The following is a 24,898-nucleotide window of genomic DNA, read 5'->3' on the forward strand; positions in this document are numbered from 1 at the left end:
GAGCTAGAGGTCAATCAAAGCATCCACTGAACAATATGATTTGGTATTTATGGAGTATTTCTTTCATTTCTATGTTTTGTTTTTGTAGAAAAACAAGCTTGTGTTGGCTGTGTGTGTATAAATGATATTCTTTCATGGAAACTGTTTGGATCAAACTGAATATGACCCAGATATTGCAATGCCAGGTTTAACATCTGATTTCAATTTGGTGGTTTACATTCATGTGCAGGCACACACAAACACAGAAGCCAAAAAGGTCAGCCTGAGCAACGCTGAAATGCTAATGAGCACATTATCTTTGATACGCGCAAAGCAAAACAACAATTTGTCCAAAAAAACAACAACACAAATTCAGAGTATTTTAAATTCCATTCGTTCCCCAAAACTTGTCTTAATATCTGCCCATACACTGATACAAACTAAGCAAAACATTTACACGTACATAGGTAGTTCGCAGATGCTTTTATCCAAAGCGACTTGGAAAAATGAGAAACACAACAAAGGCAATAATAAAATGAGAAAATCTATACAAGTAACAACAAAACATAATCCAATATTTTGCCTCTGGTTATATTCTGCATGCTTTTCCAAGACAATAAAAGAGACATGAGAAACTGTCATGGGTGTGTACAATATAAAGGAATGGATGAATTCTTAAAGAAAACATAAATAAATAATCTTGCTTGTCTATGCGTACCATCATCGCTAGTGTGCGGCTCCGTGCCGTTGTCTGCTTCGTCAATGGTGCCCGGTTCACTGTGAGGGCTGTCACTGTACAGATACACACAAAGAAAGAAAAAAGAAAGAAAAGTTTTGAAAGTACAATAAACTAAATAACAGTAAACAGTTCATGTATGTAAAAAATGATATCTATAAAAACACCATGAAATGGCTTGAGAAGCGTGGGTATTCTTTGTCCTCTGTTTTGATTTATTTCCTATTTAAAAAGGAAGGTGGGGTGGGATATAACATATCGAAAGTATCTAACCTTCCATCACCATGAACCATGACTTGCCAATTTTAATTGGTAATCCACGACAGGTGGTATTAAAAGAAGAAACATATTGCGCCCTATTTTAACGATCTAAGCCAGGGGTGTCAAACATGCGGCCCGCGGGCCGGATACGGCCCGCAAAGGTGTCCAATCCGGCCCGCATGATGATTTATACAGTTTTATTAAATATTAAATACATATTTTAAAAACCCTTTTAGGCGGGTGTCTAGTTCGTTTTTAATATGAGAGACTTGCGGAAAGCAGCAAAACGCGGAACATAGAGTAAACACGGTGCCCAAAAATCTTGCCGTTTAATTGTTACCGCTCCCCTAAAGATCCACTGATTCCAGTAATCCACTTTGTGTTTTCCCGCCCGCTCCGCAGCATCTCTGTGTCCACTCTCTGCCTGGAGAGCGAAGACGACCGTTTCCGAAGTTCGTTGCATTAACAGGTAGATTCATTACATTATCAGTTGTTAAACCGCAGAATTAGTCATTTGTAAGTATGTTTATGTATTTCTTCCGGTAATGATTTGCTATCAGTGTTCTAAAAGTGCTAACAACTTAGCAAGCAAACAACAAAATATCCACATTCTTATTAACGTTACAATGCTTGTCTAATCGATTTAATGTTCCTGATCAGATCTAAGTTAATATAAACACTAAATTTGCTGTTGTTGGCACACTTTGTAGACAAAAAATACAAAAAACACCAATGCCTTCACAAAATAACGACAGAGAACGGAAAGAGAGGCTTTTAGCAGCAGTTCAACATTGCAAACATGGATTCAAAGCTCCATCAAGCCAGCAGGTAAATCATATTGAATATTTAGCAGATTGTCACACTTTAATTCTTATTATATTTCCCATTATAATCACTTGTCTAAGTTGATGCTAGTAATATAACACATAATATTTATAATACTTTATTAAAACCATAATAATAGTACCACCACCCATAGTGCCATTTTTGGTTTGGGCCACTGCCCCATCTAGCATTTTCTAAATGACTGTTCTCATTACAAATATATTCCAAAGAAAAGTGAATGGTTTATAAATAATTTTGGCATTAAGGCAAAAGAAGTTAAATTAAAGCTTTTCAACCTATAAGGCCAGTGGGTTTTGTTTAGATGTAAATTTGTGTGTATAATATACAGTATGAGTGTGACCTTATGAAATGTAGTTTTCACAGAGCTGCGTGTTTCTCTGGTTTTCTTGCTAAACAAACTAATTAATTGGTTTGTTTAGTTAATTTTAACACAATTATCAGCACACTAAGGTTTAAAAAAATTATCCGGCCCACACTTCATGGCGTTATTTACCATCCGGCCCTCAGCCTAAAATGAGTTTGACACCCCTGATCTAAGCGCATGGCGCACGGTCTAAATGGGCGTGTCCAAATCCACTTTTGCTAATTTAACGATGGGGAAAATGGTTTGTGCGCCGAGCGCACAGTCAAAAGGGCTGATCCTATATGAGTAATGAGAGTATTTTGGGTATAACGTGCAATAAACCAATGAGAGTCTCAGCTCTCATCCCCTTTAAAAGTCAGTTGCGTTGACGCTACATCTAATCCCTATAGATGACAGACTTTGTAAACTGAAAAACTAAGCAAAGGAAAAAGACCCCCAGTTTATGATTAATGTCATTTGTATTGAAATTATTATTTTTAAATTAAAACCTTTAAAACTAGTTTTTTTTTAGTCATGAAGAAAAAAATAGCAGGCTTTTAATTGCTGTAAATGTATGGCTATCCAATATCATCAAAAAATTATTAACAAGTATGTAAGAAAAGGTTTGTACTCTAAAAATACTTTACAAACAGGAGATAAAGAATTTACAAACGTGCAGAGAGCCGAAGCTTTTCAGCACCCGGACAGCGCCATGAGTTTTTTTTAAGCATTACTTAAAAATGTTTCTCATCTCACCATATCCACAGGTACAGAGTCATCAAATACAATAAATCTGTGGGGTAGCATTTAAAAAAAACCATTTAAAAACAGATGCATTTGTTTAAAGCAAAGCATTTATTTACTTACCAGGCTGCAGGTGAAGCAGCTCTTTTTGTCTTCTAACGTCTCATAATCGGTCCTCATTTATGTCCAATAGACTCAATAATAATCTTTTACATTCATTCTTTTACATTCAATCCTAATCTTTCATATTTAAAAGCGTTTTTGTGCTGCTGCGCATCCATGTATGTGATAAGCAAACCCACGTTGTCGTCTCGTTTATAGGCGCATATTTCTAACGCCCTCATTAAATAATAAAAACAATATTGCGCCATAGACTTTGGACCAGGCTTTAGTTGGTCAATGGCATAGTCTATTTTAGTTGCCTCAAAATAGCAACGTGCCAACAATGCGCCTGAACACACCTCGTTTTTAGATCAGAACGCTCATGGGCGCAAAAATGGGCGCAAATGCATTTGCTATTTAAACAACGTGGTGCTAAACGTGAAAATTATAACTGCGCCGGGTTGAAACTAGCAAAAGACACTTGGGTTGGGCATAAATCAAAAAGACCACCTGATTCATATCTGTGGTCAAAGCTTTTCACACTTTTCTCATATTACAAAGTCAAATTAAGTTGCTTTTCCAAAGAATTGCTTAAGCAAGTTTTCCTCAAGTATTGCACTTTACATGACCTATGTGCTAAGTCCTCTATTAGAGTTGAGAAATTAGTATAACACTTAAGCCAAGGCTGGCTTTACTGTAGAAATAATGACATTCCTGAGTTACATCAAAATCCAGCTTAAGTCCTAGAGCTCACCAGTACTCCTCTCCTCCAGTCATGCATTTCTCATAGACAGGACCATCCAGCTCACGGTGACTGGGGAAGATGACTTCATGGTTGATGATGATGGTCTTGATGACCTCATTAACATGAGCCTGGCAGGCCACGGGGTCCTGACCGTCCGGAATGGGCATCAGAGTGGGTCCGAAACAGATGGCTAGGTTATATGGGTCCATCATGTTCTCATCACTGTACTGGGACAGGCTAGAGGAAGAAAAATAATTTGTGAAATATCGATGTCTGTGTTTATTAGTCCACCACTGTACGTTTTTATGTGAAGTAGTAGTATGATACAGAATTGCAAAATCATTTCCCAAAACCTTTCTGTCTCCCATTGGTCAGACAATGGGTAACCACACCCCAACTTAAGCCTTTGGTTAATGTGACACAGTTTAAACAAGATTTTAACCATAGTCTAAGCCTAAGAATGGGTTATATAAATGTCTCTCATTAAACTTTGCTTAAGGGAAAAGTACAGCCATTGTTCGTTTATAGTCGTTCCTTATACAGAACTTTGGTTTGTTGTTAACTTAATTAAATTTACTTTGTTGTTAAAGATCTTGGGTTTATATCATAAACATCAGTGATGGTCCAAAATACAGTTTTTACAATTCAGTAACTGTATCTGGCAGTTTCTTACTAAAGTAATTATCTTAAAAAAATTACCAGCCAACTGGCCAGCAACTCCATTTAATTGACAAACCAAAGCCAAGTTTAGATTACATTTGGCACATTTTGGATCATGGGCGACAGGAATGTTTGGGACCAACTTCTGATTGGTGCTATATTCTGCTATAGTGGTCCAGCAAAGGCACACTTCATCTGTCTCTTAAAGGGACACTCCACTTTTTTTTAACTCTAGGGGAGCTGGAAAATAGGCTTATTTTCCAGCTCCCCTAGAGTTAAACTATTGAGTTTTAAAGTTTTGGAATCCATTCAGCCGATCTCTGAATCTGGCACTACCACTTTTAGCATAGCTTAGCATAATTCATTGAATCGGATTAGACCATTAGCATCGCGCTCAAAAATAACCAAAGAGTTCTCATTCTGGCATAAAAGTCAAGGACTTTGCTGCCGTACCATGTGTGCAGGAGGCGCAATGATATTATGCAGTGCCCGAAAATAGTCCCCAGCTATTGAAAGTTACCAAGGGGACTATTTCAGTCGCTGCATAATCGTGTTGTAGTTCTCAAGACCGGTCTCGGTCTCAAGACCACTTTTTAAAAGTCTTGGTCTCGTCTTGGAATCGACCACATTTTTACTCTGTCTCGTCTCGGCCTATTTTTGTCTTGTTTTAAGTAAAAATATCTAAAAATTCTTAAATTAAGATGCTTTGTCTTGATGAACAAAAAGACCCAAGAAAATAATTCTAGTTTTTAGAGCAAAAAGTGATTTTGTTCATAAAACAAGCAAAAAATCTGCCGATGGGGGAATTTTTCTTGAATTTAGTGTTTAAGAAAAAGGTTCAAGATTTTTTTTTGCTTAACCCATTGGCTATTTTTTTGCTTGTTTTATGTACAAAATCACTTAAATTTGATATTTTTGGTCTAAAAACTAGACTTATTTTCTTGGGTAGTTTTGCTCATCAAGAAAAAGCATCTTATTTAAAGAATTTTTAGATATTTTTACTGAAAACAAGACAAAAATACTAAGAACATTTTTTATTAATTTTATGCAGTTTATTCAGGTTTGGCATATGATGTTGGCATTGTTTAAGCATTGTTTAAGTTTCTCCCAATGACTTTATTACTAAAAACACCTGCATTGTGTTAAGTGGATGGCAAGCCATGGAAAGACAGTTCAGATTAAATGGTTAAGTTGATTTCAGCTCTTTAATGTTTGTTCACTTTTTTTGCTTATAGACAAATATAAATTCATATATATCTGCAATGCCTTTGATTATTTTATCAACTTCTTTGTTGGCACACACACGCACGCACGCACACACAGAGACAAGAAGTGCCTAATCATATGCATATTCCACATTTTATCGTAATTGTTTTAATGCAGTGACTTGCAATGGTCTTGGTCTTGACTTGGTCTCGGCCTGTCTTGGTCTTGACTCGGTCTCGACCCTTTAAAGTCTTGGTCTTGTCTTGGTCTCGGCCTGTCTTGGTCTTGGTCATGATTTGGTCTCCGTGTAGGTGGTCTTGACTACAACACTTCTGCATAATATCATTGTGCCTGCTGTAGCCATGGTACAGTAACCAAGTCCTTGATTATTATGCCGGAATGAGAGAATAGTTCCTATCCGTATCGGTCAAAAAAAAACTTTAATATTTAACGTCGTTCTCAGTACACGATGTAACTTCAGAAGAGTCAAGTTTTAAATAGGAAAAATATTGAAACTCTTTGGTTATTTTTTTGCGCGATGCTAATGGTCTAATCAGAGTCAATGGATTATGCTAAGCTACACGAAAAGTGGTACCGCCAGACCCGGAGATCGTCTGAATGGATTCCAAAACGGTAAAACTCAATTGTTTAACTGTAGGGGAGCCGGAAAATAAGTCTTTAAAAAAAAAAAAGTGGAGTATCCCTTTAACATTTCTCATAATCCAAATCTTATTTCAGCCGTCTATTTTAATACATCCATCCATAACTTGCAGAACTCATCTTCGTGCACAGTGCATTATCTTTCAATACAATTGAACTCCGTCTCCTATTGGAGGTTTTTCCGAATGCAAAAGTGAAACTGTAATGAGTCCCAGCTGTGAGAGCTGAAGGCATAAAGAACAACTGAAGGGGAAAAATTCATATGGAAAATTCGTGACATGAAATCAAATTCTTTTTTCGGTGTCTGGTCGAGAGTAAGCGCAGGAAGCATTAATAAAAGGCCAGCGGAAGGGGACAGGTGAAGTACAGTAAAGAGCAATGGATTTCCTCTGGAGTAAATATCCTCCAAAGCGCTCCTTAACAGACGTGGTCATAAATTAGCCTGGAACAGAGGGGGGCTGTTGAATCGCTCTTTGTAAACATAATGAATGTCTTTGCTTGTGACTGCTGCTATTCATACATGTTTATTTACTGATTTACAGTTTAAAGACAGGATTTGTTCAAACATGACGGATTACACTCCAAACTTAAATGTTTATCTGTGAAAGCAAACAGCAACAGGTCAGCAGGTTCAAAGTATCCCAATTGTTTAAATAGAAAGCTTACTGATTGAGAAATGCAAATAGGTATCTCATGACGATGATGACGGTACGAGGAAGGGTGACTACTATCTGCTGGACGTGGTGAGCTCTCTCCGCGGACGATTCAAGCTCTGAAACGACAAAACAACAAATCATCATTCATACAACATATAAACGACATACGCAAAATCAACTCGTAGCTCCTCAGTCAAAATTCACTATGACCTCTTATGCAAGATTGTGTACTTTTTACATTTTCATGCTAAACGGTTTCTATTGCTTGGCCAGGCAGCACAAAACGAATTAAAAATGAAGTCAACCAGCAATAAGACCATACAACACAGCACAAAAAATTGTTGGAAAACAACCTGTATTTTGACCTGTATTAAAGGACACATTATGCAAACATTTTTAGTATGGATATAAATGTGTGTTGGCAGTGTGTGAACACAACAACCCTACAAAGAAAAAATCCACCCTCTACTTCTTTTTTTAATCCCCAAACCAAAGCAGTCTTATTAGATACGCAATTTTTATTCTCTTGTTAATGTGACATCACAAAAACAAAGCCCCTCCCATGGCCACTGACTCACTGTTTTTTTACCAAAAGCTTTTCTAAACGTGTTTGTTAGCATATTGCAGCACTAATGCAGGAATCAGATCTATTTTAAATGAAAGTGCTCACTGTCTGTTTGAGTTGTAGCTCATTTGCATTTAAAGGTACAGACATTAAAATAGTGCTTTTTGCTTCCACCCAAATAGGGGCATTTTGGACATGCTATAACAAATTTTGAGCTGAAACTTCACAGACACATTGTAGGCTCACCTGAGACTTTTTTACATCTTGTAAAAATGGGCATAATATGTGCCCTTTAAAATGTATTTCTGCTTCAGTTGTAGGCAACACTTACTGATGGTGGAGATGAGATCTAAGAAGCGCTCTTTAGGGAACAAGGGGTTTTCCAGGCCTCTGAAGTAGAGTTTCAAAACACCTGCCACTGAGTTGATGTCGTGATCGCTCTGATCATCCACCAGTGGGTCTTCACCTGAAATACACGGTTGTAAAATCTGATAAGTGTCTGCTGCGAAGCACATTCATGATTCACAGTGACTGTAATGGGAACCGCAGCTGGCTTGCAGGCCAGTCAATAACTTATCAGATATTTAACAGACACCATTTGCGGATGAAGGTAACTCCTAGGACCAGGCTCACACTACAGGATATTTTGAAATCCTAGCTGATTCATCACACAACAAGATACCATGCCAAAGAGCTAACATGATCTCAGGGGAAAACAGATTTAAGAATGTGACATTTATTATTATTTTTGGGGGCGGTTTCCCGGGCAGGGTTTATCCTAGTCCCAGACTAAAATGCAAGTTTGAGCTGCTTTAATTTAAAAACACCTTGTTCTGACTCATTTTAACATATATCGGTGACATAGTTTTGTTTCAAGATGCACACCTGTAGTGTTTTTTGAAAGGTATGTTTGTAAAAACTTCTTAAATGACCTAATATAAATAAGGCAGAGTCCTGGATTAGCCTAAAATCTGTCCGGGAAACGCCCCATAATGTTTACATTTGCTAGCGAGCATGCTAGCAGCTTTCTACCCTCACTTGCACTTCGTCCAAAACCGCCTACTAACCTACTATATAGTAAGCGTAAAGCAATAGGCAAGGCGAGTAGTAGTTTGTCCGAATTCATACTATTCGAAAAACAGTAGGCGAAAACTACCCAGATGACCTACTACTTTTTGGAGTGAAAGTGACATGCTTGTCATATTCAAATGTGACCTCTGCACTTAACCCATCCCTGTGAGTAGTGAACACATGCACGCCAAGTCGTGAACACACACCCGGAGCAATGGGCAGCTATCCCAGCACCGTGGAGCAATTAGGGTTAAGGTCGCAACCGTTGCTAGCTGTGAAACTCGAACCGGCAACTCTTGGGTTAAGAGCCTGACCACAAGGCTACACTGCCCATGCATTCATTGGATACTTTACTAGGAGAGGAGTCACCCTACCAAGAAGAAGAAGAACAAGGAGAGGTGTCGTCTTATTCAAAAACATAGAAAAGCGCTGAGCGGCTCTAATCAAATGCAAATCCATATAGGGAACAGTTGTTCCTTGAGGTTAAATTGCGCTTGTTTAACAACATCCAAGTTAAACGCTAACTTGTTGTTCTGACAACGTGGGGGATAGGAGTATATCCAAATTTAGTTTGCACAACCCATATTCATACTACATAAAACCTACTGGTTTAACAGTCGATGAGTAGGTACTTTATCTGATTCAGTATGTATTGTCACAGTATGTGGTTTCGGACACAGGGTTGATAGGTTTAAAACCTAAAACCTTAAATGTTTAATATATTCGGGGCAACTAATATTTGCTTGCGAGCAGATCGGGAGGTGTAATATTTGTTCTGTAAACGTCAAACATTACATGACAATCTGAGCCAAACATCGGAACCGATCAAGGACCTGGACACGATTTTCTCTCGGATTCTCCGGAATCGGGGAAAATTTAGAAAATCCTGTAGCGTGAGCTCAGCTTAAAGGGATAGTTCACCCAAAAATGAAAATTCTGTCATAATTTTCTCACCCTGATGTTGTTACAAACCTGTATAAATTTCATTGTTCTGATGAACACAAATGAAGATATTTTGAGAAATGTTTTAATATGCATTAATATGTCCTTTATAAGCACTAATAAACAGCCAATATGTTAGCTAATAAGACACTAGTTAAAAGTGAGAATTGGTCCCTATACTAAAGTGTTGGGTAACAAACCGTTCGTGGACCCCATTTACTTCAATAGAATTCTTTTTCCTACTATAGAAGTGAATAGGGTCCACGAACGGTTAGGTTACAAACATTCCTAAAATATCGTCATTTTTTTTTAAAGAACGACTTCCAAGGCACATTAAGGTTGTCTAATGACCTTAAAATATCAAATTTTTCCCATATATACAGTATAAATATTCAACATACAGATAAAGTAAAACATAATTTACTTTAACAAACTTTACAACTTATCAATCAATGAATACATGCAAAAAAGTGTGCAGACTACAATAGCTTTGTATTTGCAAACATCAATACAGTAGATGCAAAGCTTAGAGAGCTTTATACAGTACATCAATTCCTGATGTGAAAGCTAAATTTCTGGTGTTATTTATACTCTGGTATATACTCAGAGTGACAAACTTACAGCTTTGAAAACACAAAAATAAAGTTTTGAATCTGAGATCATATTATAACTACTGTTTGACTTACCTCTCTCGAATGAATTTTTAATATCGTTCACTTCCACCTGAGATCCAGGAACTCTAAATATACCTTGTTGCTGCAGCCCTAACAGATGGAAAGAAAAAGAAACGTAAGACCCAGGCTTGTCAAGGTTTGAAATAGCATTATTTCAGTCGCATGGCTTTCAGGCAATCTCTATTTCGAAAAATGCCTGTTTTTGTGACACATGGCAACCATTTTTCTGAGATTACATGATATCCTGAAAGGAAGCAAGAGTATGCCTGTAATCTTAAAGCAATAATCTGATAGATATATGGAAAGAAATAAAGGCTTGAGCCATGTAAGCAATCTTCCTGCTGGGACAGAGAATTGAGAATTGTGTTTTCTTTCCTTGATATCCGTAAAAATCTATAGTCTTATAACCGGCAGGCGGTAAATAATAAATCACCAATCCAAAGCATGTTTAGGACCCAAACTGATGTCATTCCCTAAATTTACTGACTCCAGTTTCACCCTGACAGATGGACTTTATATGGAACTATTTTGAAAGTGCCACGGGATCACTAAAACTCGCAACAGATGAGATCCTTTACGGATTAGCATCTGCGTCTCTTTTTGGTTCAGTGTGTAGGGTCTTGTCTGAATGACAAAAGCTTGCGCTGTTTTCCGAGGGCTCTCTAATGGTTTCCAGTAGACTTTGAGTCAGCATGTTTAGCTGAAATCAATTAGCGACCTTACTTTGAACCTCTTACCATATAGATTAATGTATCGTATGCAGCTCTCCACAACGAGAGGAATGGGTTGACCTGAATCCTAAAAGACAACAAGCATTACAAGATGCCATCAAATTTAGAGTAGTGACTGAAATTGAAAATGGTCGCTAATGCTGAATAAATACAGTAAGTTACAATATGAAAATTATGATCTATGTAAAGTTGCACTAAGTAGTTTTGTCTTTATTTATTCATGCTTGCTTAAAAAAAAATTAGGGCTGTCAAAAGATTAATTAAGATTAATCGCATACAAAATAAAAGTTTTTTTGCATCATTTATGTGTGTGCACTGTGTGTAATTATATATATACATACAGCGGGGAAAATAAGTATTTGAACCAAATATTGAATTCATACAAAGAAATCAGAACATTTAAGTATACAAGTTGAGTCATAATAAATAAAGTGAAATGACACAGGGAAGTACTGAACACACTTTATTTAATACTTTTTAGAAAAGCCTTTGTTGGTGATTACAGCTTCTAGACGCCTATTATATGTTGAGACCAGTCGTCTGCATTGCTCAGGAGTGATTCTGGACCATTCTTCCACACAAATGGTCTTTAAATCTTGAAGGTTCCTTGGGCCTCTTTTATTAACTTTGATCTTCAGTTCTCTGTCGGATCTCTGGTGTGGGCGAGGTCTCCGGTGCCGGAGAGACGGGAGGGGACCTCCCCAGTCTGATAGCCCCAGTCATGATGCCCCTCATGCTGGACTGAGTCTGGCGGGGTCCAACAGGTCCGGTTGGTTTCCGCCTGGCGTTGGCTTCAGGTCCAACATAATTAATTACGTAAGACACGAGTACATAAGGGAGTAGGGTAAAAGTGACGAGACACTGGGAACACGTGACACAGATAAATAATGTGAAAAACACGTGTTCCCACACAGACCACAATGCTGCCATGACCTTGCCCTCAGAACACAGACCTGAACCTATACTAAGGTCTGGCAAGATCACGACAGCTACAAGACACTGGGAACATGTGGAAGCCACACACACAATGTGACTCCACATGTCCCCACACAGAACATAATACTGTCATGGTCCTGTCAGATGCACTCAGACCTAAATCTAACACAGATGTCTGACAAGACCATGACATTCTCTCCATAGATTTTCTATGGGATTTAGGTCAGGTGTTTTGATTTCTTTGTATGAATTCAATATTTGGCTTGATGGCTACATCTTGTGGAAATTTTGTGTCAATAGCCCACTTAGAAATCCCCTTACTGATAAAAATGCTGAGGTGTCAAATATTTATTTTCCCCACTGTAGATATATTTTATATTATAAATATATAACATTATAAAATTTATAAAATATATAAAAAAATACCTAAATAAAATGTTTCTTTTATTCATAATTGCTAACTTTTTTTGTTAAATCTTCTGTCTTTAGCCATTTGTAGGTTGCTATCCCAAAAATGCAAAAACTGTTGTATTGTGGTATTAAACATTGCTTTGTTTGTCTAAGCTGGTGATTCTTAAACTGGGAATGGGCCCGAGATTGTGCCGGGGGGGGGGGCACTTTATGATATTTAATAAAATAGATTAATTTTTCAAAAATTCTGTGCAATTAAACCCCCCAAAAATAAGGCTACTAACCAAGAGCACTGCATTGTGTAATTAAATATGTTTTGTTTAATTCAAATTCTAAGTTTGAGATTGTTTTATATCAAGAATTTTCTTTAGTGGGGTGATGTGAATGGATGCACCCTACACAAGGGGGGTGCATGCTGAAAAGTTTGAGAACCACTGGTTCTAAGCATAAAATGTGATTCAGTAACAGGGACTTAACTAGTGGTGTTTGTTTGTGGTGAGGGTTTCTGTTTATTCAACCAATGACAGACAAAAGGAGTGTTCATATAACTAATTTAAGAACCAAGCTATTATTTTTGCAATTCTATGTGGTGATGCCAGTGTTGGAGAATTTACACAATTTAACTGTAATGAGTCAGCAATTTAAACTTTCTTCAAAGAGAAAAAATTACTTAGTGCACTTTTAATAAACATGCTGTATGTGTGTTTTATGAAACACATTTCTAAATGCTTTAAAAACAAGAAATATGTTCACAAACCCGAGTAAAATGAACTTTGTGGTAATTTTAGTACAGAATAAAGCGAAGCATTAGGCATATCTTTCCACAAGAGTATTTCACAATACAAAAAATATATTTTTAGAAGTCCAAGCCAGGGTTGTCAGTAGGACTGGTATTGTTAGAAATTTTTTTTTTGACCTCTTGGGGAAAGAGGCAATGCATGCAATGTCTAAATAAATGCATTACAGTGCTATCAGACAGAAAAGTCAGTCCATGCCTGGCCCTATTGTAAAGTACCTGATTGCGGGTACGGGCATTCCGTCTTCCCCTAGGACAAAAGCAGCGTAGAGCAGAGCAGAGCGAAAAGAGAAATTCACAGTTAGAGAGGAACGGATGACAGAATCGCCATGGAGACGACAGTGTCGCCGTGGTGACTGGGTAAAATAGCATTAGGGCAGCTGCTGGAATGGCTTGAGATGCAGTAAAGGGAGGCAGGAGAACACAATGTCCCTGTGGTTCATTTTCTATTGTATCTTTAAAATCAGATGGTCTAAAAGTAGTACTCAAGCATTTAATGGCACAAATTAAGTATATTATTTCAGCAATAACCAGTTTCTTAAAAACTACTGGACCCGTGCATCATTTGCCACCCTTATTATCTGCATCATCGCCATCTGGCGAAAGACGGAATTAAAATAACAGGAGCGGGTAGAGGGAGTGAGCGCATGAGTCAGCGGTAGGAAAGTTAAGAGACAGAGCTTGTGACAGCTATCCCTCCAGCCCACCAGGAGGCGCAACTGGCGCCACAGTCAGTGGGTACCTTAATGAAACTCTCCATATTGCCATTAAACAGCTTATGGTTATAGATGGAGCGAGGCCTTGTTTTCCGCAATTTCTGTGGTTTCGGAGGAAGGGTTGGGGGTCTGAGGAATGGAAATGGTTAGGAAACACACACAACACTTCCTTAAATTACATATTATATAAAAAGCCATATATATATGACATACACTGATCAGCCATAACATTATGACCACTTGCCTAATATTGTGTAGGTCCCCATTTTTCCAACAAAACATCTCTGACCCATCGAGCCATAGACTCCACTAGACCTTACTATCAGAGCCAGCATTCACTTTTACAGCAATTAAAGGGACACTCAACTTTTTTGAAAATATGCTTATTTTCAGCTCCACTAGAGTTAAACATTTGATTTTAAACATTTTGGAATTCATTCAGCCGATCTCCAGGGCTGGTGGTACCACTTTTAGCATAGCTTAGCATAATCCATTGAATCTGATTAGACCATTTAGCATCGTGCTCAAAAATAATTTTCCTATTTAAAGCATGACCCTACATCATGTACTATGACCAACAGAAAAATTAGTTGCGATTTTTGTGGCCAATATGGCTATGAACTATACTCTCATTCTGGTGTAATAATCAAGGACTTTGCTGCCATACTACGGCTGCAGCAGGCGCAATGATATTACGCAGTGCCCGAAAATAGTCCCCTTGGTAACTTTCAATAGCAGGGGGATATTTTCGTGCACTGCGTAATATCATTGCACTTCCTGCAGCCATGGTACGGCGGCAAAGTCCTTAATCATTACGCCAGAATGAGAGTCCTAGCCATATCTTCCTAAAAAAAAACGCAAATTAACATTTTCCATCAGTCTTAGTACACGATGTAACTACAGAAGGGTCAAGTTTTAACTAAGAAAAATATCTAAACTCTTTGGTTATTTTTGAGCAGGATGCTAATGGTCTAATCAGATTCAATGGATTATGCTAAGCTATGCTAAAAGTGGTACCGCCGGACCCGGTGATTACTGAATGGATTCCAAAACGGTAAAAATGAAATGTTTAACTCCAGGGGAGCTGGAAAATGAGCATATTTTAACAAAAAGTAGAGTGTCCCTCCCGGTCAATATATACATTATATATGCACCTCGCAAATAACTCTTATTTACTAATCTCAGTAGAGGTAACAGCCTATAATGCGAGGTTAAATAAGCAACATGCATTATTTGTTGTGGTTCTAATTACATCCTAATTCATTTGACATCGATTCAACCAATAACAACTGCAGGGGGGTCCTATTTATTAAATGTGCCTGAATTGGCCCCTTATTGAAATATTTAGCTATGGAAACATAATTGCCGTTGTGACATGCTGGTAAATGCAATCAAACTCAAATATGACATGACTCTGTACTTTGGCTGTAAACCTAAGGGCATTGCACACTCTGTTGTTTATATTTGCTAGAGATTAATCATTAACATGATGACACTGGTTGTTTTCAGTGGAAATAAATGTTAAATATTAAAGGATATACATAACACAACCTAAAAAAGTCCAATGAAGAAAACTCTATTATCCCCTTGAGTCTGCACATGGAATACTGTATGTACATTGAGATGACACACTTGCAATGCTTTGGTCAAGCATGATTGCATATATTATGTTTATGGCTTTATATTTAATGAATATCCATCTATACAATTGTAAGTGCCATCCAACCGAGAGGTGAGAAGGGGTACAGATGTACAGATGATGCTCTGCATCTGTTTATCATGAAAGCAGTTTTCTCAGCATTATTAGACTGCCTGAGGGCATTCTGGACAACCCAGCATGAGCAGAGTCCTTGCCAGCGACAGCTTGAGGACAAACCTCTATCCAAAATGCTGTGCGATATCTATGTGCACTGCCAAAAAAACTTTTATTTGTCCTTGTTGGGTTTTACCATGGCTTGTTATGGGTTTATGGGGTTGTTCATTTATCAGCTGAACTCACAGTAAAAGTACAACAGAACCTTAAGATATCACATATTTTCACATATCTATCACATGCTCCCCGGTGAGAAAAAAACTATTGTATGTTAGCTTGTAATAACATAATAAAAAACAGAGGAGGAGAGATGTGGAAATGTTTCATCAATCTTACCTTGTAGTTCCACATTCGGCCCTTTCTCCTGGAAATGAGAGAGGAAAAGAGGGCGGAGTCAGAAATGTCATTAGTATGATCTCATGCAGTGCGTTTGAAAGCTCAGTCAGACTGCACTGAAGGCTATGGTAAGAGTGACCAGCACTATTATGGGAGAGATGAATGGGTGAGCAGCCATACTGTTTCTGAGACAAAGAGCAGCGCTGGTCACCGTAGAAACCTCGGAAGGACACTCTGGGGTGTCAGATGGTTCACAGAAGTGAACCTAAAGGGGCCTAAATAAGTGTGTGTGTGAGAGAGAGAGTAAGTATCTATGACGGGATTATTACACACTGGCTACAATGACTGACTTTTGCGGCGGCTCACTTAATTCTTTTTCCCAATCTTAAAGGGGTCATATTATGAGATTTTCTTTTAAAGGAAAACACCACCGTTTTTCAATATTTTACAATGTTCTTACCTCAACTTAGACAAATTGATACATACGTATCTTTTTTCAATGCGTGCACTTCTTTGCACAGCGCCTCGTGAATGTGTTAGCATTTAGCCTAGCCCCATTCATTCCTATGGCTCCAAACAGGGATGAATTTAGAAGCCACCAAACACTTCCAAGTTTTCCCTATTTAAAGACTGTTACATGAGAAGTTACACAAGAAAGTTTGGTGGCACAAAATAAAACTTTTGTTTGGAGTCATAGGAATGAAAGGGGCTACGCTAAATGCTAACACATTCAAGAAGTGCTGTACAAAGATTAAAAGTGCACGCATTGAAAAAAATACAGGTATGTATTAATTCATCTAAGTTGAGGCACGCATTGAAAAAAGATAGGTATGTATTAATTCATCTAAGTTGAGGTCCTTAAAAGATGTAAAATAAGTGTGTATGTGAAGTTTTAGCTCAAAAACTCCACAGATAATTAATTATAGCATGGTAAAATTGCTACTTGGCCTGAGCAAAATGTGCCATTTTTTGGTTGTGTCCTTTAAAATGCAAATGAGATGATGAAATGCAAACACTGATCGAAATGATGGCGGTTTGTTGCAATTGAAACTCAGTTGTGCTGTCAATTATTTTTATCTCTATCTTTTTCTCTGCACTAAATGGCAGTGCCATGGTTGGATAGTGCACATTAAGGGGCGGTATTATTGTAATTGGCCTTGCTACCTACATCACAAAACAGATCAAATCTAAACTACCTAAATTTTCACATACTTGCACAGAAAAGCTTACCAAAACTAAGTTACTGGGTTGATCTTTTTCACATTAAAAGTTACTGGGTTGATCTTTTTCACATTAGAAAATTTTTCTAGGTTGATAGAAGCACTGGGGACCCAATTATAGCACTTAAACATGGAAAAAGTCAGATTTTCACGCTATGACCCCTTTAAGTCTTCTCAAAAGGGTTCCCTGCTATCACCATGATACAAACAATAAAAAATGCCACCTAAAAAACCTAAACAAAAATATATTTGAATGTCTCTTTTAAATCTGAAATTTTGAAACTGGATGTTAAATGTACTGTATAAACACATATACACATACAGTACAGTATGTGACCCTGTTGATTTATACATAAATAAGCATACATAAATTAGTATAAATAAATAAGCTTTCCGTTGAAGTAGTTTTAGGATAGAACAATATTACAACAGAAATACAACGATTTAAAAGTTTGGAAATTGAGAGTGCAAAACATAAAAATATTGAGTACATTTAAAGTACAAAGCTTACCGGTGTAATGCTGTTGACTAAATGGGGAAAATTGTAAGCGTTTACATAAAAAATAAACTTGAATGGAAAGTCCCCAATGTACGGTAGCAACAAAAATTTTGTAGGCGAGTTTCTGGCCAATTTTGAAAGCGATTCTACATCCACTCACAAAAAATACAGTTTGAATATATTAATGATAGGAAATGTACAAAATATTTTCATAAAACATGATCTTTACATAATATACTAATGATTTGTAGCATAAAAGAAAAATGTATTATTTAACCCACACTGTTAGATGTCGCTGTAGATTTAGCAGTACATTACTGTAAAAATCCACAGTACTATACTGTATGTGTACATTACAGTACAGTACTGCAGTTCATAATGCATTCTGGGTAAATTTTTTTGAGCGGGAAAATTTTACAGTATATTTTGGTCTTGATGTAACCTTGCTGTAGCCATTGCTGTAATGTGCCAGGTGTACTTGCAATAATCAGAGAAAGTGCGCCAGAGTCAAATCACACAGACAGAGCACAACTCCTGGCTGCAGCTGAAGGAGGACGATTGATTTCTGGCAGTTCGGTAAGTTTGAAATATTTCTGTTTCATGAAAACTTAATTTTTAGTTTAAGAATGTTGTCAATAGTTTGTCACAATATTGTTTTAAACGTGCAATAAGAGAGAAAAACGGTCGCCAACAAAGTTTCAATCTCCCTCAGAAAGTAAGCTAACGTTACACATAGATGTCTACCGCTGCTTTAACTCGCTTTACACCTTTTTTAATGAATATAGGGTTGTTTTAACTAAATTATGAGGGTTTGGTGAGTTTATATTGTGTTGAAAGTGTGGTGACAATGAAACTATTTTTAACGAAATGGACAAAGACAACCCGCCAGCGCGGTCTTGCGGTCCCAGCATAATGGTCGTTTATCTCGGCGTTTCATCCGTTCAGTTAGCGTCAGAAAAAAAAAGTATTAAGTTCGACTGTTTGGTAAGGCTAACTCGTGGTTGTAAACAGACAGGACTTGACACGCCGTACACATCATACTGTAGTACCGCAGTCCTCCTCCACAGAAGTGAAAACAAGAAACCTCATATTTAACTGGATACATGCATCGATTTCATCGCAGCTTTAACTTCGACCAAATATCATTCAGACCTGGGCTCATCTTAATATCAGATGAACGAAAGGGATCGCCGCGCTTATTGTTGTTGTTTTTTTATTACGGTACGTTATATCAGCAAAAGCAGAGAATATCTTCTCTTAAGCGTTTTACACGCCCAGTAAGTTGTCCAATAAATTTTTATGGCATATTGTTTCCACCACTTCAGATGCATTACACGCTGTATATAAATTTCCAAAACACATCAAATCAATGCACGAAAAGAGAATGGGCTCCGCATTTACGTACCTTTGTCTTCTCGTCTCTGTCATCTGATCCTTCATCGCTGGATGTAAAATAGTCCATAATAACATCGTTTAGGAAACTGGCATCACCAGGATTGCTCAGATTTAGGCGATCATGTTTATCTTTAAAGTGAGCAGCTAGCTACTAACTTGTTAAAAAACTTTGCGTGACATAGTGTTACACCGCAGCCGGTCCGGGTAAAACATTAAAGGGACAGTCTTTTTACCTTGTCACTATAAATCGCTATTTTCTGCACTAAACGAGACATTTTCAGAGATTTTCTGTAGACAAGATGTTATAATTAAAAAAAGACTTATTTAGATATTTATATATAATATATAATATAACAACTAATATATATATATATAATTGTTTTACAACTGACTTAACACTTACAGTAATGTTTTATTTGTTAGCATAGCATTATATTAGATTTAAACACTTAATACATTTTTAAATCAATCACTTTGTCTCTGTTTACATTAGTTAATGCACAATGAACATTATCAAATATTATTAATGTTGTAAAATATATTGTTCATTGTTAGTTCATATTAGCTAAGGCATTACCAAATGTTAAGGAATAAACTATTGTAGTAAAGTGTTACTAAATTTTCTTTTACCATTTCCTTCACAATGTCTATTTATTTCTATGGCTAACAGATTTTGTAACATTTGTCTTTTTTACAGTCTTACCATTGCTTGTAAGTCGGATTGGGTAAGATGGATCATCTTTAAAGGCACCAGGCAAGTACATGATGTACAGTTACAAGTCATGTATTTTTTCGACTGCAATATTAAATGCTTTCACGTCACATGCAAAATTACACAGGAATGTGGCTGACTTTTTATTTGTAGTTTACATGAGTGTCATTGCACTTTTCAGGAGTTAAGGCAGATGTGGAGGCACAACGGGTGATACCAGACACACACCAAGCACATTATGTTTGGTAAGTTTGCACTTTACCACTACAGTTTCTTTAAATACCCATGTATACACTTATTCACTCATTCACACACAACACTGTAACACGACCATACACAACATGTACACAATTGTCTTAGTTTGCCATGTAGAAATATACAAACAGAAATATTCAGACTTTGGTTATAAGAAATTTAATTTAATAATTGTATTTATTTAGCAGGGGTGTCCCTGGACTTTATTGACAAAAGATTTTGTTTTCAGAATAAAAAGTTGTGTCCAAATCAGTAACGATTGTACTTTCTGTTCAGGACATTCAATCATGACATGATCCATGTGGATGCTGTCCATTGAGGAAAGAGTTTGTTCCGAGGTAAGTGAATCTTCTGTATTTTAATGTAATTAGGTGTGGAACAGTAGAATAAGAGCAAAAGGTTTCAGAATAGGAGTAAATTCAAGGCTTTTTAAGAATCTTTTTCTATCTTATATTTGTTGACTTAATGTTTATGATATTTCTAACAGGTTTCTGGATAGAATTAATTCCAAAGATGGGAAAAAGTGCACATCCAGACAAGGAGCAAGCAAAAAGACAAGGAACTTGGTGCAGAGAAAAGCTGTGGCCATTAACCCCCATGTGAACAGCTTCATGCAGTCCCTGATTGAGTTCGAATGGATGACTTCAAAGTAAAGGCCACTGTGGTCTGTCTGCCACAGTTTAATTTTTAATTTATTTTTAGTGTTAAATGAAATTCAAGTAGAATATTTAAAACTATGGGCCAGTGTTGTTTTTATCACAGTGAAATGTTACCTTTTAGTCGATGATGGACTTTAAACTGAAAACTTCAAACTATGGACCAGTGTTCTATTTGCCAGAGTTAAATATGTTACAGCAGGGGTCTCCAAACTTGTTTATACTTGTTGATTTTATTTTATGTTACTTGATTATATGTTTATTATTGTTTAAAATCTTGTTTTAAATATGTTTGTTTCAATTAAATGTTTTTTTAAATAAAATTTTGATACATACATTGCTTGGATTGCCTTTTAATTCATTATGTTTTAATTTAGCATTTTTACCATATTAATAACTATAGATTTAAACCTAAATCTCTAGCTATTTTATATAATATTATTGTATTAACTGTAATAAGTAATAAATAGTATTTATGGGTCAATATAGACATTACAGTAAATTACTGTAAAAATAGACTACTGTAATAAAATATTGTAAAATTACAGTACAGTACTGCTTTGTAACTATACAGTACTAGTTTGTGTACTGTAAAATGGTATTACAGTACAGTACTGTAAAACCAAAATACAGTAACTTACTGGCAACCGTGCTGCCAGTACCGTACTGTAAAAATACAGGGAAATCGTTAACAGTGCATGTACCGTATTTTCCGGACTATAAGTGGCGATTTTTTCATAGTTTGTAACATAAACAGTGCAACTTATATGTTTTTTCCTCTTCAAAATGCTTTTTTAGCTTTTTCTACAAATATGCTCGTGTGACTTACAACTGGTTTTGTGGTATACATTAAGTTCGCTTTGGATAACAGAATATAACAAATGTACAGTTGTAAAGGTACAATTTAAAGAATACTTCATCTCCTAAGTACAGTGTGCGACCAATTACTGTATTTGCCAAAATTTGATAAATCTTTGCCTAATCTTTAATTTCTGAATTTGTATAAAATTCATGCAAGGATAATATACTATTATTTCACTTTAAAAACAAAATAATGCAAACCGAAAGAGTCATTTCTGGCCTATTATTCAAGACAGGAGGTAGAAAGCCAAAGTAAAGAAACAACAGTCCACTCGCTGCCATTCATTCACATACATGATTAATACACTAAGCAATCTCGTCCAAGAACCCCAAAATTACAGTCTCGATAACACCTGCCCAAATCTCCACATAATGCAAACAGAGTTCTTCATCCAATTTTGAAGCGCCGTGTAATGAGGTGGAACTACAGATGTGTCTATAGGCTCTTCAGAGATGTGGAATGGCCCTCAAATCATTTCATTTCATTAAATCTGCATATCAAATGAAGTGGTTCCAGTTTCTATGCTTGTTTTCCCCTTTAAAATCGTTTCAAACACTGAAAGGCTTTTGTCCTGACAGCTGAGGGGTTAAAAAAGATTCAGAGTCCGTTCCAAGAGCTCATTCGCGTTTCTGGGAGATTTGGTTATGGACATATTTCGGATATGCAGATTTGAGATACTCATTTTAATGTCCATGAGCACAAGCATTTAAGCCAGGTGTCTGGCACCATGGCAACCCCCGATAACATTAATGGAGAGAATTAAATGTGCCAAGCTAATTGGCTTAATGGATCTAGGATCAATTAGGTGAATAATTAAAAACATAGGCGAAACCTGCTCCAACCATATGTGCCAAACTCATGTATATGCACCATGCACACAAACACATGCACACACACACACACCTTGGCTTTAAATCACTTCATGTGTCTGGTGTTAATCAGCCGTTGATGTCAAGTGTAAATGAGAACACTGACTGGTACGGATTGGAGAGCAGGACTGGTCAATGATCATATTTGTGGATGGCTAGACTCAGCTGTGCCGTCCCACAGCACACCACCATTAGATCACGAGCCGCCACACATGCAGCTGCCGAAACGCGCCCCCTCGGGTGCCGCTGGCTGATTGATTGGGCGTAAACTGCCCGTAACCGAAGTGACAAGGGGCCTTATGGGAAATGTGGCCGTGAAAGCGGGGTCTCTATAATGATCTGACAAACGCAGGGTTCACGCTTAAAGGAATATTCAGGGTATTTTTCACATTATTGTGTGTGGACCCCATCTGCGTCATTACGTCAGATGCCAAACACAATAATTATCGGCTTATCGCTCAGCTTCCAAAATGCACATTAGACATTTTATGCTTGTCTGTTTTGTTAAAGCACTTTTTTGTATGTTAGGCTAATAATACAATAGGTAATACTATACAATAAAGTTGTATTTGTTAACATTAGCAATATTTTTAAAGCTTTTATATTGTACTATTTATGTTCTTTTTAGCATTTATTAAAATATTTTTAAAATCAAAAGTTATAACTAGTTAATGCACAATGAACTAACATTAACACCTGCATTGGAAAAACATAAATTAAATGAAAAATTATATAACTTATTGTTATATGGTAACAAATGCAACCTATTGTGTTTCCATAAAGTTTGAAATAAAATTACAAAATAATGCGAAATAAAAATATTTTTACTAATGATTTAAAACTTTTACTGTGGGTTCACACCAGCCGCGTTAGAGGTGTAAAATTTCGCGCATACCGCGTCTAGTTTGCCATATGAACATTCTGAGTTACTTGCTTCATTCGCGCATGAAAGCCGTGCATGAAATTCTAGTCATCAAGACATTCACGTGGAAATTCACGTCATGGACGGGGCTTCTGCGAATCCCCTCGCTTCCTGTAATCACATCACTACTAGAGCAAGCTCCTGATTGGTTAACGCGGTGCATTTTTCCATCAAATTTCAAATTTTTCAACTCGGGCGTTTTCCGTGGCAATGCTCAATCCGCGGCAATTGCACGAACTAGACATACGAATGAGGCGGAATCGCGTCTAACTCGCCACGCTAAATGGCTCATCCGCGTCGCAAGACCTCCAGACGTGCATCAACAAGTCTTCACATTGACTTAACATTAAAATCACTCTTGACGCCTCTACCGCGGTTGGTGTGAACGCAGCATTAGACCTTACTGTTGTCAATAAGTACAACACCATTTTTTTAAATATTATAGTCAACAATTTTAGCTTATGCATCTGACTGGGACCAAAGTTGCACTTAGTTTCATTCAACACTTAAAAAGTTGGCAATGCTGACTTTCCAAATTTCCAAAGAGCAACGGGAAGCTTATTTAATAAACCGACTGCTCACCTTCCCCCAGGGTCTGCTTCAGCAGGTCATGCTTGGCCTGTAGTTTAATGATGAGGTTGCTGCCGTTCAGGTACTCTTTGAATTTCTGTGGACACAGATAAAGGCATCAATGAGCTAATGATTTTAATAGGACGTGACTAAAACAGGGGAGTAACGTCTGCTGCGGGCAACAGAGAACAGATTTCGGCGTACTTTGCACGCCACAAATTTAATCTGTTCCAATAGGAGGATTTAATTTCCGTCTCATTGGCGAGGCAAGGGCGCTGTCGCCAATGTTTTGAGCCATCGTGTGTGATGAGTTTGCAAGGATAGATAGGACAGGATGAGTAAACTTTCATATCGGTGCGCACAGGTGATGAGAACCACATAATAAAAGATCTACTGATAGCTCCTGGACACCAGGACCTCAAGGGGATCTTTAAAAACAAGATATATTGAATTGTATCATAGGATGTACAAAATAAATATCCTTTTTCAAACCATGTGAGCTGCCTACAGAAGCAGAATTTTAAAGCATCATACATTTCAAGTAAAGGCGATTTGGCTTCAGCCGTAACAACATAAACTAACGGGAACTAGGGGTGGGCGATATGGGAAAAATATCCCTTAATACAATAATACCCTTAATACAGACATACTAATGCCCCCATTTAAAAAATACAGTCCTACAAGGTAATATATGCCCGGAAAGTGCAAGAAAGTAATTTAAAATTTTAATTTAAAAGTAAATATGGATGAATCTTTTTTTACAAAGATAAAGAAGATACAAAAGTTTTCTTTTGGTATTTAATTAACTTTGATGACAGAGACTTTAACAGGTTAGGCTTATTATAAGACCGAATGCAATAAAATGTTGATTAGTTTAAGACGTACAGTAACCAAATATTTTCATGAAAGTCACCAAGACAGCTATTTTGGCATATGAGCATTTGTCCGTTTAAGCCAAAAACATGCAAACATAAAGCCCTTTAAGCTCTGGCTGTGCATGCGCGCTATT

At 37.0% G+C, this 24,898-nt stretch overlaps 1 protein-coding gene and 1 long non-coding RNA gene across 3 annotated transcripts in view; one reads left to right on the top strand and one right to left on the bottom strand.

Moving 5' to 3' along the window:
* Window positions 1-24,898, bottom strand: part of srgap3 (SLIT-ROBO Rho GTPase activating protein 3) — a 121,921-nt gene that overhangs the window by 20,790 nt on the left and 76,233 nt on the right. The window contains exons 10-18 of one of the 2 annotated variants that reach the window (XM_065279859.2): window positions 23,902-23,986; window positions 15,930-15,957; window positions 13,284-13,314; window positions 10,928-10,988; window positions 10,203-10,280; window positions 7,835-7,969; window positions 6,949-7,054; window positions 3,766-3,993; window positions 698-771 (exon numbers count right to left, since the gene is read on the bottom strand). In XM_065279859.2, the coding sequence (XP_065135931.2) occupies window positions 698-771; window positions 3,766-3,993; window positions 6,949-7,054; window positions 7,835-7,969; window positions 10,203-10,280; window positions 10,928-10,988; window positions 13,284-13,314; window positions 15,930-15,957; window positions 23,902-23,986 (826 nt within the window). Of the gene's footprint in view, window positions 1-697; window positions 772-3,765; window positions 3,994-6,948; window positions 7,055-7,834; window positions 7,970-10,202; window positions 10,281-10,927; window positions 10,989-13,283; window positions 13,315-13,806; window positions 13,910-15,929; window positions 15,958-23,901; window positions 23,987-24,898 lie in introns of both variants that reach the window. The other variant, XM_065279858.2, reaches the window with a different exon arrangement.
* On the top strand, window positions 17,935-21,003 carry LOC141282380 (uncharacterized). The gene is made up of 3 exons (XR_012336979.1): window positions 17,935-20,000; window positions 20,287-20,348; window positions 20,498-21,003. It is a non-coding gene; the product is annotated as an uncharacterized lncRNA (long non-coding RNA).

This window comes from Paramisgurnus dabryanus, chromosome 7 (genome assembly GCF_030506205.2).
Source record: "Paramisgurnus dabryanus chromosome 7, PD_genome_1.1, whole genome shotgun sequence".
In the NCBI taxonomy this organism is placed as follows: Eukaryota; Metazoa; Chordata; class Actinopteri; order Cypriniformes; family Cobitidae; genus Paramisgurnus; species Paramisgurnus dabryanus.